The sequence below is a fragment of the Metarhizium album genome, assembly GCF_000804445.1.
Source record: "Metarhizium album ARSEF 1941 chromosome Unknown scaffold_7, whole genome shotgun sequence".
Taxonomy (NCBI): domain Eukaryota; kingdom Fungi; phylum Ascomycota; class Sordariomycetes; order Hypocreales; family Clavicipitaceae; genus Metarhizium; species Metarhizium album.
This window is the reverse complement of record NW_024467581.1, coordinates 414,410-428,650: the sequence shown is the minus strand read 5'-3', so window position 1 is coordinate 428,650 and position 14,241 is coordinate 414,410. Positions and strand designations below refer to the sequence as shown.

The 14,241-nt window shown below is 53.9% G+C and overlaps 5 protein-coding genes across 5 annotated transcripts; 2 read left to right on the top strand and 3 right to left on the bottom strand.

Moving 5' to 3' along the window:
* Positions 1–677: 677 nt before the first annotated feature.
* MAM_03596 (Argonaute complex, subunit Arb1) lies at positions 678–2,292 on the top strand (the record flags this gene model as incomplete). Its single annotated transcript, XM_040822395.1, has 4 exons — positions 678–909; positions 969–1,035; positions 1,115–1,132; positions 1,188–2,292. 4 exons carry the CDS (start codon positions 678–680, stop codon positions 2,290–2,292), a joined length of 1,422 nt encoding a protein of 473 aa, XP_040679538.1.
* A 389-nt stretch (positions 2,293–2,681) lies between these two features.
* Positions 2,682–3,256, bottom strand: MAM_03595 (putative protein family UPF0057; the record flags this gene model as incomplete). Its single annotated transcript, XM_040822394.1, has 2 exons — positions 2,682–3,091; positions 3,199–3,256. The coding sequence occupies 2 exons, from the start codon at positions 3,254–3,256 to the stop codon at positions 2,682–2,684; spliced, it is 468 nt and encodes a 155-aa protein (XP_040679537.1).
* A 1,989-nt stretch (positions 3,257–5,245) lies between these two features.
* Positions 5,246–8,832, top strand: MAM_03594 (ATP-dependent RNA helicase DHX8; the record flags this gene model as incomplete). The annotated part of the gene is made up of 2 exons (XM_040822393.1): positions 5,246–7,989; positions 8,034–8,832. 2 exons carry the CDS (start codon positions 5,246–5,248, stop codon positions 8,830–8,832), a joined length of 3,543 nt encoding a protein of 1,180 aa, XP_040679536.1.
* A 585-nt stretch (positions 8,833–9,417) lies between these two features.
* MAM_03593 (ankyrin repeat domain protein) lies at positions 9,418–11,505 on the bottom strand (the record flags this gene model as incomplete). The annotated part of the gene is made up of 1 exon (XM_040822392.1): positions 9,418–11,505. One exon carries the CDS (start codon positions 11,503–11,505, stop codon positions 9,418–9,420), a length of 2,088 nt encoding a protein of 695 aa, XP_040679535.1.
* A 764-nt stretch (positions 11,506–12,269) lies between these two features.
* MAM_03592 (uncharacterized protein) lies at positions 12,270–13,801 on the bottom strand (the record flags this gene model as incomplete). Its single annotated transcript, XM_040822391.1, has 5 exons — positions 12,270–12,654; positions 12,716–12,805; positions 12,938–13,055; positions 13,123–13,498; positions 13,598–13,801. The coding sequence occupies 5 exons, from the start codon at positions 13,799–13,801 to the stop codon at positions 12,270–12,272; spliced, it is 1,173 nt and encodes a 390-aa protein (XP_040679534.1).
* Between the last annotated feature and the right edge of the window lie 440 nt (positions 13,802–14,241).

Below are 14,241 nucleotides of genomic sequence, written 5' to 3'. Positions count from 1 at the left end.
CCAATACTGCGAATGCCTCGGAACTCACTCGGCCTTGAAACACCATTTCCAAGAACACCCCCTTGCGAGATATCTACATACATACATGCACCGCTGCAGGTGATCGTCCGTGCAACTTCTGCGCACAGCCGACATGAGGCACAACGTGGGACACCATGCCGTGTGACTGCGACCACTCGCTCCGTTGGCCAATGTGCAGCCACGGTGCCGAAATTTTCCGTAGCATTCAAATTATTTTTTTCCCGTCCAAAAAACCACAACTCGTATTAGAGGTCGTGCAGTTCTGCCGATAGACCAAAGCGCTTACGCCACGCCTGCACGGGATGGCTTTGCAGCGCGTCTTCGCTTCATCCAAGACTTTGTCGTCGTGAAAATCGGTAGACCATGAGAGGTTGTCCCACTCATGCCCGTCAATCCTTGCCACAAAGGCGCTTGATGAGATGTCGTTTGGTTTTGTTTGCACATTGCCAGGCAAACGCCTTTGTGCACAGTTGCCGCGGCTCCTTCATATGAGCTGCCGCCAGCTGGGACGGTCAGACGACAGCTGGCAAATGTGTAGGCTAGGTTTCAAAACTTGTTGTTGGGCTTCTTTTCAAATCTTCTTTGTCTTGATGCTTGGTGAGTTCGTGGGTATCTCAAAGTGCCCAAGACTTCTTGACAACTTATTGTCGCCTCAAATGGATAACGGAGCTCTGACCGGCGACGCCACCATAGCGGCTCACCAAACCACAGAGAATGATGGCGGAGGAAATCGTGGCGATCACCAGTTTTCTGACCAAGACGCTACATCTTTAATCAGCCCAGGTCACCAGGTCGCGCCAAAGAAGAAGAAGAGGTCCAGAGGCAAGAAATCCACCGCCCTGCGAGGCGAAACTGCACTACCGCGAAATCGCGGGACGGGATTTGAAGGTGAGCTGTGGTCTCATGACTTCTCTTTCCCATTATGTACTATATTAACACTTTACCAGAGTACTTTGCTGATCCGCCAATGACGCCGGACGAAGCCGCCGAAGAGAAGCTCGAAATATATGCAGAGTACGTATGGAGTCTGGACTCAGGTCGCCAATGTAGCTATTCCAATTGTGATTCGCTAATGTGTACGGGTGTTCCTCAGTTGCCTCCCTTTTGAAGAGTACGTCTTGTCATTCACAGCATGCCGTCTCCTTGCATTAATCAGGACGAAATAGACGAATTCAGTCTTGTATCCGGCGCTTTCGGGCACGTCGACGCCTGCAGGGAGACCAAGTTCTCTATTTTGACGAATACCTCTTCCTCGGCGGTATTGACACCCGCGGTAATGCCTTCTCGGGACTTGACACCAGCGACCTGAAAGACCTCACACCCGCGCAGCGTCGCGAGGCGACAGTTTCAGACACGGTCAATGGAGCCTGCGGCGGCGACAATCGATTCTACAATGGAGACGACGAGCACTGGTCTATCGATTTTTCCGGTGTGGCAGCCGGTTTGTTTTCTACATCGCTGGGCCCGTTGACAGGTTTTGAGCCAGAGAGGACCGAGTGCTTCATCTCCCTTGTAGAAAACTTTCTACGATACGTCTTGCTGCACGAAGTTTGTCCCGAGTACAAAGACGACGTCGAGTCCGCCTTGCAGATTTGCGGCCAGGCACGACAAGAGTGGCCGGCTGTGAATAGGCTCATGGGTGGATTGCCCGGGTGCTTCAACCTTGCTGCCACCGAGTTATTCTCTTCCGTGGCGGCTAGCGACTGGTCATTTCAGTCATTCTCTCGACCTGCTGATTTCGACCCCAAGACTGTGTTTCTTGCCGTCTGTGCATTGTCTAACGAGGCGTTCACTCTGGATCACTTCGTCCAAGGCCGTGTTGAGGAGGTCGAAAAGCAGTGCCACACCTTGGAAGTTGTCAGGGTTGAACGACCCTCCCCATCGGTTTTGGACAAGTTTGCTGCTCTTCGAATCGAAGGCATCGACTGTAAAATTGAACCGGTGGGTAAAGTTTTCTTCAAACAAGCAATGATTGAAGATGACTGGGAGACGCCGAATACCCCCATCTCGTCCCAGGGCACCACGAACACGTGGGTTTACCTCGAAGACTCGCTTCTTGCAAACGTTTTGACCGGGATGAAAATGGACATGACCATTGTTGAGTTAAACACTGGGATTCGGTTCATCAAGACTATTCAGCGCATTGTGCCATCGTTCTATACGTTCTTGCCCCAGCAAATGATGAGGCATTACAAACCGCCTCGAGATGATGATCGACCAGCACCGTCAGTTGATAACCCAGGGGCAGAAGAAAGACCATTTGCGGAGTGAGGGAAATATTTAGACGTGGACACAGCGCACACAGCAGCTCGAAAAGCTTATTTTTAGGCACACTGGAAAGTGAATCGAGAGATCCTTGATCAAAATATTGCACCACCCTGGATCATGATGACAAAAAAACAGAAAAGGTCAGGATGCTGTTAAAACCTAGAATATACAGACGTGGTTAGATTCAGTATTCCATAACCATTCGAAGCGAATGGTCCTATGAGACCCCCAATGAGCTCCCGAAGCTGCCCACACGACCAAGACGCCGCCATTTAGAAAGCACAGACTACCAGCCAGCAGCTTCTTCAAAGTGACAAGGCCAATCACGAATCTCTCTCCATGCCTGAACTCTTGAACTCCCGTCTCCCAAAGGTTCGCCGTGAGTTTTAATTTTAGGTCTGGACTTTATGGTCACCGGCCACAACCTCTGCATAGCTAGGCGGCACCCCATCGTGCGAATTCGACGTGTCCTGCGCAGAAGAAGCACCAGCCTGGCCCTGTGGTTGTTGCGAACCATGTGTCTGCGGATGTTGCTGCTGGTTCTTATTGATTCCGCCCTGCTGAGTCCCGTAGCCCATGCCGCCGCTCGGCGCGGGCGGTCGGCAGTGAGGGACGTGCGGAGTCTGGACGTAGACATATGTGACGCGGCCACCTTCTTGGGGTAGCGACTCGTACTCGTATGCCGGCTCGGGGAACTTGGCGATGATGTACCATGCGTGGAAGAGGCCCGGAAGGAAGCCGAGGCAGCAGAGGAGGAGGTTGATGATGGAATCGGCACTGCATATGCCGCATTTCACCCAGACTGTTAATTTGACATGTTAGCCATGGCATCATGACGGACTTGTGTGCCCGTAGATAGGATCCGTTGGGAGGAAGACTACGGCTGGGCTTGGACCGTGGAGGGCGTACCTGGTAGCGGGGGGAAAAGGATGGCCAGTACGCTGAGGAAAATGTCCGCGGAGCACATGGTCACAATCTAATATCGACAATGTAGTGCAGTGCTTGAGAAACGGATTTTCTGCTGGTTGAAAAGGTGGCGGGACCCAGAGCGCGCAAGTAATCTTGAGCCGGGAGAGGTGAATCAGTTATCAGGTGAGATGGGGTGGAGGGAGGGTGATGACGAAGTCCAGCCGCAAGGCATCGCGACGGACAGCCAAAACCGTCACGGGTTCTTGAAAACAGCTGGCCAGCATTCAAGCGTGCGTGTGAGCGGGTGGCAAGCAGGCCACTTGATTGGATAGAAGGATGGTGGCGCAGGGTACGTACTCCGTACTAGTAGTACACAGTAGTACGGATTACTTGAGTAATCGAACGGCCCTTGGAGGCCTGGAGGGGGGCTCGAGTAATGAGAGGCAACAATTATGACTTCTTGCGCAGCTAGGCAGACATTTCTGCGGCTGAACCTGAGCATAGGGGACGGATACGTGCTTTGGTAAAGAACGGACCGTCCCCTTCCTCTGCACAACTACATTATGAATAAACGTTGCGCGAAATGTGCAGTAATGACAGTTGTGGTCTTGTAGCGAGATGGCTGGTCTATTTGCAAGCCACAGGGACTTGGCTTACGTATAAGTACCTAGGTACTTGAGTACTTACGTACGTTCCCACGAGATCTGTCACACTAAAAAATGGACGTGGCCCACGTCACACTTTCCTTGTACGCTCTGCCGCAAGATCATGAGAACCCCACCATTGATGTTTGCGAAATGCTCACCCGTCAGAGAGCAAGTGCGCCGACCGCGGCTGTCCATGGAGTCATATTTCTTGTCAGCGCCGTATACACTTTGTACTTTCGTGGTCCATTCGGGAACGAGCCGTGCGACACGCTTGATGTGCTTGTCAACCTAGGCGTCAGAGTTGAAGCCGGGTCTGATTGACGGTTTGGCGAGTCGTGCTTTTCCAATGGATCCTGCCATTCTTCGACTCCTTGAGCCTGGATACTTTGGTTTGAGGAGTAGGACGCACGTCGAGAAAACAGCTTGGCCCGGGCAGAAGATATCCCGCAGCGCCGAAGCCCTCGATCATGAGGCCGTTGTTGTTGCTCAGTCCTGTTTACCTCCAGGAAGAGGACTAGAATGCCACCGTTACCAGTCGTCCTCAGCGTGTGTCTTCGCCAATGCCGTTGTCTGGTAGGCGCCTAGAGGTCAACGGCCTCTGGCGTAGAAAGCCTCCTACGCAGCGCCGTCTCGGACGTGCTGCTAGATCTTGAGGTGTTTGAGTTGTTGAATTATTGTCACTCATTGTTCATGCAGGCGTATCTTGTATCACTTGAGCAAACTTGGACCCGATAGCTTGCTCGTGTAGGATGGTCAGCCCATCCCATGTCAACGTTACTTCTACGGTGGAAAAATCACGGCAGATGCTAGAAACGTAATGACCGGGAATGTGTCACACGGCAAGAAGTGTAGAGGAAGGGAAAAATTACGTGTAAAGTGGCTTCTGGCTAAGGCACTCTTTGTGTGACAAATTGACATTCAGTCGACGGCGGGTTGAAGCCGGAGGCATGCAGCTGGAGAACTAGCCACGGTTCATCCGAGTTCTCCATCCACTTACCTGATATTTTCAGAGAACTCAGCTGCATGTTTGTGTTACATCAGAAGGCATGATGCTCTAGGCTGCGAATCTCTGGGATGCAAGGCTGACAACATGCGTCATGGTTCATTTTGCAAATGCATTTGATGACTCCAAAGATTTGGTATTAAATTTACTGTCTAGACATATAGATATATATATATATATATATATATATAGACAACCTCTCCAGAAGCTTCTAGGTGATCAAAATCCAGGGTTAGGGTCAAGGCACGCCACCTGGCCGACTCCGGCATTTACCCGTCGCTGTCACCGGCGGGTCCTGACTCCCAACGCATTTTTGGCCCCTCATCGCGATTCTCTCACAAGCACGTACAAACTTGTCCCGTTCCATGTCGGCGCGGGAAAGCACCCTTCGCCTGCCATGGATGACCTACTGAATCTCGAGCTTCTGTCGCTCGTATCAAAGGTCGCGTCCGAATTACAGAACCATATCGGCATCAACGACAAGACCCTGGCCGAGTTTCTCATCTCGCAACGCCTCGAAAGCTCCAGCACCGATGACTTCCGCAAGAAGCTCGACAAGATTGGCGCGGACTTTCCGCCCAGTCTGGTGGATAGCTTGGATCGCCTAGTGCTTGCTATGCATCCCAAATTCAAAGGGATGGGCGACCAAGTCAACGGAGAGGAACATCACTCCCGAACACTTGAGGAGAAGGAGAAGGTCTTTAGTGGTCTTGCGCTGGCAGATAAAGTGGTCGAGCATGACAACGGCACAGACGCGATAGATGACACCCTTGCATTGCTAGAGGGCTTAGAAGGCAAAGCCAAGAAAGAAAAGGCATCCAGGAAGCGCAGCAGAAGCCCCGAGCACGAGGGCAAGGATTTACGGAGGAGACGACGGGACAGATCGCGCTCATACGACCGACGCGCACGGAAATATCCTAGGTCGCGATCCCGGTCACAAGATCGGGGCGATGAAGATTGGCGGGACGGGTTCAAGGATTCGCGCAGAGACAGACGGGGACGAAGATATGGCGAAGACGACAACGATGACCGGCTCGATAGAGCACCACACCCTGAAATTGACGATGCGCCAAAGCTGCACAAGGTTTACCAAGGCCATGTGGCTGGCATTAGGGAATTTGGTGTCTTTGTAAATCTACACCACGTTCGCGGCAAGGTGGACGGTCTCGTGCATATTTCGAGAATAATCTCGGGACAGCGGGTAAACCACCCTTCCGACCTGTTATCCAAGGGTCAGGATGTTTGGGTCAAGGTTATCAGCATCGAAGGGAAGAGAATTGGATTGTGCATGAACGACGTGGACCAAGATAACGGAATGGACTTGAAACCGCAAGCGCGACTCACAACAGGGGCTAATATGGAGGCCCTTGGAAGTGGTGTCAAGAATGGCTTCGTCAACGACACCTCGGCCATGCCAAGAGATGCTCTCGGCCCGCCTAGACGGCATAAGAAGCGCATGACATCTCCGGAAAGATGGGAAATCAGGCAGCTTATTGCGTCCGGGGTTGCCAAAGCCTCCGATTACCCAGATTTGGAGGAAGACTACAATGCTACCCTTGAAGGTGATGGAGAGATGGCGTTGGAAGAGGACGTGGACATTGAAGTTCGCGAGGAAGAACCCCCATTCTTGGCTGGCCAGACAAAGCAGTCTCTGGAGCTCTCTCCCATCCGTGTCGTCAAGGCCCCTGATGGCTCGATGAACCGCGCCGCCATGTCTGGCACTTCCATAGCCAAAGAACGAAAGGAACTGAAGCAGCAAGAAGCAGATGCTGCCGCCAAGGAGAAGCAATCCAACCAGAACCTCTCATCACAGTGGCAGGACCCCATGGCCGACCCCGACAAACGGACATTTGCTAGTGACCTGAGGAATGCGAGAACGCAAGCCGAGTCGGAAGATGTTCCGGAGTGGAAGAAAGCCGTCATCCCCGGGGGGCAGCCTCTTGGCAAGCGAACCAACCTCAGCATCAAGGAGCAGCGAGAATCCTTGCCTGTATACGCCTTCCGTAGCCAGCTCATCAAGGCTGTACAGGAAAACCAGATTCTCATCGTCGTGGGCGAAACTGGCTCCGGAAAGACCACCCAACTCACCCAGTACCTGGCAGAGGCAGGCTTCGCGGACAAGGGCATCATCGGCTGTACACAACCCCGAAGAGTCGCGGCCATGTCGGTTGCGAAGCGTGTTGCCCAAGAGGTCGGCTGCAAGATGGGAGAAGAGGTTGGCTACCTGGTTCGATTCGACGACTGCACCAGTGCATCAACAAGGATCAAGTACATGACGGATGGTATGTTGCAGCGAGAAGTCTTGATGGACTCTGACTTGAAGAGATACTCGTGTATCATGTTGGACGAGGCACACGAACGTACAATTGCAACAGATGTTCTCTTCGCCTTGCTCAAGAAGGCTGTCGTGCGCCGGCCAGACCTCAAGATTATCGTCACGTCGGCAACTCTTGATGCGGACAAGTTCTCATCATATTTCCATGAATGCCCCATCTTCACGATCCCTGGTCGAACTTTCCCGGTCGAGATTCTTTATTCAAGGGGACCAGAGTCCGACTATCTGGATGCGGCCCTGGTGACAGTTATGCAAATCCACCTGACGGAGCCAAAGGGCGACATTCTACTCTTCCTGACAGGAAAGGAGGAAATCGACACGGCTTGCGAGATCCTGTACGAACGGATGAAGGCGCTCGGTCCGTCGGTCCCCGAGCTTCTGATCCTGCCAGTCTACGCCAGCCTACCTGCTGAGATGCAGAGCAGGATCTTTGATCCCGCACCACCGGGAGCTCGGAAAGTCGTCATTGCCACGAATATTGCCGAGACGTCCATCACGATTGATGAGATTTACTACGTCGTCGACCCCGGATTCGTCAAGCAAAGCGCGTACGACCCCAAGCTGGGCATGGACTCGCTCGTCGTGACGCCAGTATCCCAAGCCCAAGCGAACCAGAGAGCCGGCCGGGCCGGCCGGACAGGCCCAGGGAAATGCTTTCGACTGTACACCGAAGCAGCGTACCAATCTGAAATGCTGCCCACGACCATCCCCGAAATCCAGCGACAGAACCTCTCGCACACCATTCTCATGCTGAAAGCAATGGGCATCAACGACCTCCTCCACTTCGACTTCATGGACCCCCCCCCGTCAATACCATGTTGACGGCGCTGGAAGAGCTCTACGCGCTCAGCGCCCTCGACGACGAGGGCCTCCTCACGCGCCTGGGTCGCAAAATGGCAGATTTCCCCATGGATCCCGCCTCGGCCAAGGTGCTCCTCTCCGCCGTGGACCACCAGTGCTCCGACGAAGCCCTCAGCATCATCGCCATGCTCTCGCTCCAAGGCGCCGTCTTCTACAGGCCCAAGGAGAAGCAGACGCAGGCCGATCAGAAAAAGGCAAAGTTCCACGACCCGCACGGGGACCACCTGACCTTCCTCAACGTCTACAACACGTGGAAGCAAAACGGCTACTCCTACCCGTGGTGCTTCGAGAACTTCATCCAGGCGCGCTCGATGCGCCGCGCAAAGGACGTCCGCGACCAACTCGTCAAGATCATGGAGCGCTACAAGCACCCCATCGTCTCGTGCGGCCGCAACACGGACAAGGTCCGCCGCGCCCTGTGCTCAGGCTTCTTCCGCAACGCGGCGCGCAAAGACCCCCAGGAGGGGTACAAGACGCTGACGGAGGGCACGCCCGTCTACCTGCACCCCAGCTCGGCGCTGTTTGGCAAGCAGGCCGAGTGGGTGATTTACCACGACCTCGTCCTGACCACCAAGGAGTACATGCATTGCACGTCGTCCATCGAGCCCAAGTGGCTGGTCGAGGCGGCGCCCACCTTCTTCAAGGTCGCGCCCAGCGATAGGCTGAGCAAGAGGAGGCAGGCCGAGCGGATACAGCCGCTGTACAACAAGTTTGCGGGCGAGGACGACTGGAGGCTGAGTGCGCAGAGGAGAGGCGGCAGGGGCGGCGGCGGCGGCACCTGGGGCTGACGGGATGTTTGTTGTGTTGTGTTATTGTCGAGGCATTGCTTGGCGTTTGCGGGCGCGCGGCTTGATGGGACGCGTCATGGGATTCATATACAATGCGAATGGACGACGGATACCAACTGCGTGGTGTTTGTGGAGGGGTGAATTATTTGCTTGTCTTGCCTAGGTCCTCCTTCCCTGCGGCCAAACTACTCGTCATCTTCTCGAGGAGCAACGACGCCTGTCTTGCTTTGCTCGCTGCCGCTCTCACGGCGGTGGTCTGGTAGAACTACATGTACAGTTTACGGAGTACGCCGTCAATAAATCCATGTGGACGGGGAAAGTAGCATATTCTTCCTACAGCAAGCATGTCGACTCGCGTCCAAAAGCCGTCAAAAATGCGATTCAAGACCCTGCCCAACTCTGTTTTTTTTCTGCCGTATTGCTTTCTTTTTCTTTTTCTTCTTTTTTTGCTCCCCGCCCTTATGCATTACATTCTCATGATAGTCGTGGTTTTCTCCGCGCCTTGGTCCAGTCGTGACCTCGTCAGTCACACTTTTCGTGCCCGCTGGGGGAAAAGACTGTGTCAAAGCAATCAATACAAAAGCCTCAGATTGCCACCCCAGCCGCTACTAGCTTAGCGGCCAACTCGGAGTCTGTCCATTGGGCGGTGATTTCTGCCATGCTCATTGGCAGGTTCGAAGTCCCGAGCTTGACGTCAACCAACTCCTCGTCTAGCAGCGTCTTCGCCGCTGTCGGGGTTGGCTTGTGTTGTCTGTCCGAGAGAATACTGAAGCAAAGGAGGGCTTCGGCGAGGGGTGTCCGCCCAGCGTTACTGATAACGTTGATGTTGGCGGGCTTGTCTGGATCATTTGCACAGAGCCACTTGAGGAGTGAGGCATCGTTGGTGGCGGCCGCTAGATGCCAGATGTTCTGGCCGTCGTTGTTCTTGGCTGTAGTCGAAACCTTGTACTGCCTGACCAGGGCTCTCAAAACCGCCACGCTCTCGATAACCATGAGGGGAGTCCGGCCCTGCGCGTCCCTGGCGCCAAAGTCAGCGTTGGCGAGGTAGAGTTCGTGCAGCACCAGCTCGTGCCTGCCACTGACAGCCAAATGCAAAATGGTGCCTTCTTCGTCGGTACCCTCCCGAGCAAGAAGATTCGGGTCGAAGCGCCTGTCCTGCATCAGTCGCTCAAGGTAGACGGGCCTACCATGAATGATGGCGCGATCGTCAATCACGCACTGCCGTACGACGGACGCGAAGTCGCCATCGCTGATGAATGGCAACGTAACCTTTTGTTCCGTATCGAAACCCAAGCATTCTACGTTCATAAACTTCCAAATAGCACCGCAGACCACGTCATCCTCCCATGGCAGGCTGTCATCTGCCATAACCATAGCCCGGTCGAAAGCTGCCGTGACTAGCTTAGACATGACGGCCGGATTTGAATCAGCTTTTTCTTCAAAGACGGAGGAGCTGATGAGCATAAGGGTGAAATCTTCTTGGAGGGGGGTTCTTGCTTCCGCGGCCATTGTAAAAATGTCAGGGTCCTCGAGGATGGTGGCCGCCACGAATGCAACATGCGTCAATTGAATCGGGTTCTCCACGTCCGGCATGGAGAAGCTGAAGTCTCCCGAAGCGCCCCGTGCCAATAGCTCTTTGATGAGCGCCGCATCCGCAGGCTCCATTGAAACGACCAAGTATCCCCAAGACGACGGCTGGGTTCCAAATAACAGCACACGAGGTCCGACCAGGGCGCAAAACAGAGGCGTCCCGAAACAGCCGTTCGCATTGACTAGATTGATAGTCTGGGAACCAAGCAAGAGATACTTGACAAGGTCGGAAAGCCCAAGCATGGCAGCATAGTGAAGAGGCGTGACTTTTCCAAGGGATATATCATTGACCAAGGTGACCACGGGCTGGGCCGTAGGCGCGTCGAAGCCGTAGACGTATGGCCAGGATGATCGGGCGTGCTCGATAGCCCATTGTGTGAAGTTGTTGGTGGCTGGCATGGCAAAGAGTTGTCTCACAAAAGGCTCTATGAACTCCCAGCTAGTGCTTGCGAACTTTGCCCAGCCTGTGGCTGCCCGCTGGTATTCGGGGTCCAACTCTCGACGAGCCTGAACCAGGCCACGCTCAGAAGCCCACTCGAGAATGGTTCGATCATAGTGCCTAGAGTTCAGCAGACGCAGCCACTTCTCCAGAGTTGGACCAAGATCATCGACGGTGGGGATTTTCGAGGTTGAAGGCGGTATGGGATGTCCTATCAAGAGGGTTTGGTGAAGGACGGACAGGTTGTAGGCAGCGAAGGTGGCGATTTGTGATACCAGGTCCCGATAAAACCTCACGTTCACAGTCATGGTGACCAACTCATCATCCGGGGCCGTGGCGGCAGTATCCAAAATGTTCTCGACGACACGTGCAATGCTGTCCAAGATGGCATAGTTGAAGAAGCCGTCGACAGCCTGCTGGTCTTGAGTTGACAAGTGAAGAGAGAGGCAGAAAATACAATTCAGGAGGCCACACAGAAATTGCAGCTCTGAAAGCAGCTCGCCCAAGCGTTGTCGACGAACGCCAATAGTTGGAATCCGGATAAGGCTCACTTCTGCATGCACAGAGGCGACGCCCTTCCAAGCGGCGTTGAGAGACGCTTGAACTTGTTGAGGAGGCTCGAGCCCTGCGGCCAGATGTGCCATCATGTCCCAGTGCCGCTCGGGTCGCCGAGTCTTCGGGGATCTTGGACGAGGGGTAAGGGCCTTGTTGCTCAGTCTGGAGTGCGTGATGTGGCCATGGTGGTGACTTTCTGGCCGAGTTGTTCGTGAGACCTGACGAAGCTTGTCGATTGAAGCATGCGTGATGAACCTTGTTGCGTTTGGAAATTGTGTACGTACCACCGCCAGGGCCGAGAGCCGAGAGCCGGGAGCCGAGAGCCGGCACCGAACTGGCAGCCAGCCAGCCAGCCAATCGCAAAGGCATCAGAATTCAGGATTCAGGAGGCATCGACCAGCCGGCATCTTTCCAATCGCAACGGAGCCTCTGCCTGCGTTATTCCCCTGGCAACTCCCTCGGCTCTGCGGGCTGAATGTCGCAGGTTCTGAGAAAAGCCGAGGTGCAAATCAATCAATCCAGCACGACCTCGTCAAGTTCGAATGTCACCTCGGAAGTGATGCCCACATCCAGTGACTTGTTTGCAGACGAATGGCGCAAAATATGAAGCAGAGCATCATGCGACGGCGCAAGCTCTGGAGCACGAGACGGGGACCTCGTTGAGCTTTGCTCAGTCAAGGTACGATCAATTGCAATGGTTCCGTCTTCACGTGTAAAGGACCTGCACCGTCAAACTTGAGCCACATCTATCGAGCCCAGGCAGGTATGAGAATGTACAGTCGTGTATCTTTGCTCTATTCAACATGTATGTAGGTATCAAATCGTACATTATCGAGTCGTAAAGACCAAGCATTCATGGTTGATGGTAGATGACGTCAACTTCCATTGTCTTCTTGATGTGATGCGGTTCATCGCTTGGCTGCTCCAGGCCAGCTCCTCGGCTCGACCGGCGAAGGACGTCGGTGTTTTCGCTCTCTTCAGGGGCTCGCTTGAGAATGCTGCGCTCGCTCTGGTCGTCTGTATCTTGGGGATGCTCGGTTTCAACCGTCGTACTCCACTGCCCCCGTCTGGCTTTTGGAGAAAACATGTTGAAGTTGGTAAAGGTCACAAGCTCCGTGTCATGAGACGGCGGCTCCTCTTTCTTGGCCGTAGACCCAGGGAATATCTTCTTGAGCAGTGGTCGCAAGGTGGGAACGCAGGCGCCCACCAAAATGACGCCGTTCTCTACTCCAGCCCATCTAAGGCACAGTTAGCAAGCTACGGACCTGAACCCGTATGCGCTCTGGTGCTGCAACGTACTCCAGGAGCGAAGCGAGGGAGTAAGTGATATCCTGGCCGTCCGTGTTTGCGACAAGATACTGAATTTTGATAATGGCAATGGAGCCGGCACTGGCGGGAAGTAGTACAGTTAGTCTGTTGTGTAGCATCTTGGCACGTAGTCACTCCGGCACGACTACACCTTATCCTGCGACCAACTGTGAAGACATGGTGACGAGAGCTTCCAGCTCGGGGATGACGTACAAAATGCCGAGGCTCATGGCCACAGCAACTCCAAACTTCTCGCGCTTCTTCATCTGCAGCTTCCAGAGGATCGCCCATGGCAGCAACGCGAGGATAAAGTCCGTCGCGGCCGAGTATGCTGTACGGTGAAAAGCCGGTCAGAACGGCAAGAGTAACACACCGTCAGCATGCAAATCAAAACTTACAGCCAATGAACAGGGACAAGTCATCGAATGCTGCCGCCGACCAACATTTGGAGGGAATTGTAGGATTCCATAGGTGACGGGGATCCTCGCACCGGAGGAAGACGAAGATTGAAATCAAGACATGCAGAATGTTCATGGAAACAATCATGAACCAAAGGAGCACTATGACCCACCGCTGTACTGCCACCCGGATCAAAGTCAGGGCGAAGCTGGTTTTCCCAAAGGCACACGACACGATGACGAGCGGCTGTGATACAAAGCTGAGCATGGCAACATCCATGGCGTTTTGCGGGTTTCGCATGATATATTCCAAGTGCCGACCCAGCCCCTTGTCTGCAGCCACGTTCAGGACGGCAGCGTATGCAATCAACATGAGCTTCGGAAATAAGATAAAAGGGAAAAAATCAAAAAAGCTCGTCAGGAGAATGCCTTCACGTGGTCAAAAGTTGGGTTCGGTTGAAAATGCTGGACATACCACAGCCGCCACCATGAAAGCGTCGTCAAGACCAAACACTTTCCTTAGCCACACTCGCGTGTAGCAGCGCATAAGTACAAACAGTGTCGGGAGTGATGCAGCAATCCAGAGGATTACTTTGAGGCTTCCGGACTTGCTTTCCGCGAGATACTCGGCGCTGGCTGCCGGCGTCCCCCCTGCCCTTGGTATCATTATCGACGGCATTGTTGGCTGTGAAAAGAGTCACTGGGTCATGGGCCGGTCAAGCCATCGAGTAGATGGTTGGGAGATACCGGGCTGACTCTATAAACGATGTTTGTTGTTGGTCCCATCTCGATATCCGTCCGAGCCATCCCTTTGCTTCAGGGTTACACGAGAAATCAGAGCTACCGTGTGAATCCTTGGTTCAAAGGCAAGCTCGCATTTGCACATTGAAAAAGGCATGTACTCCGTACCCCATGGCCAACCTTTGGCGTGCACAGCGCGCTCCAACCGCCCATATTCATTCTTTTGCCCCTGGTTGCCCAGCGGCGCCCCCCCCAACGCACGGCAGAGAAGCACTCGAGTGCGAGCAGATAAAGCCGCTTTGCCACATGGAGCCCACCGGCAGCGTAGTATTTTTCATCAAGGAAACTTGGCTCTTCCAGGTGCCATGCGACGTAGTC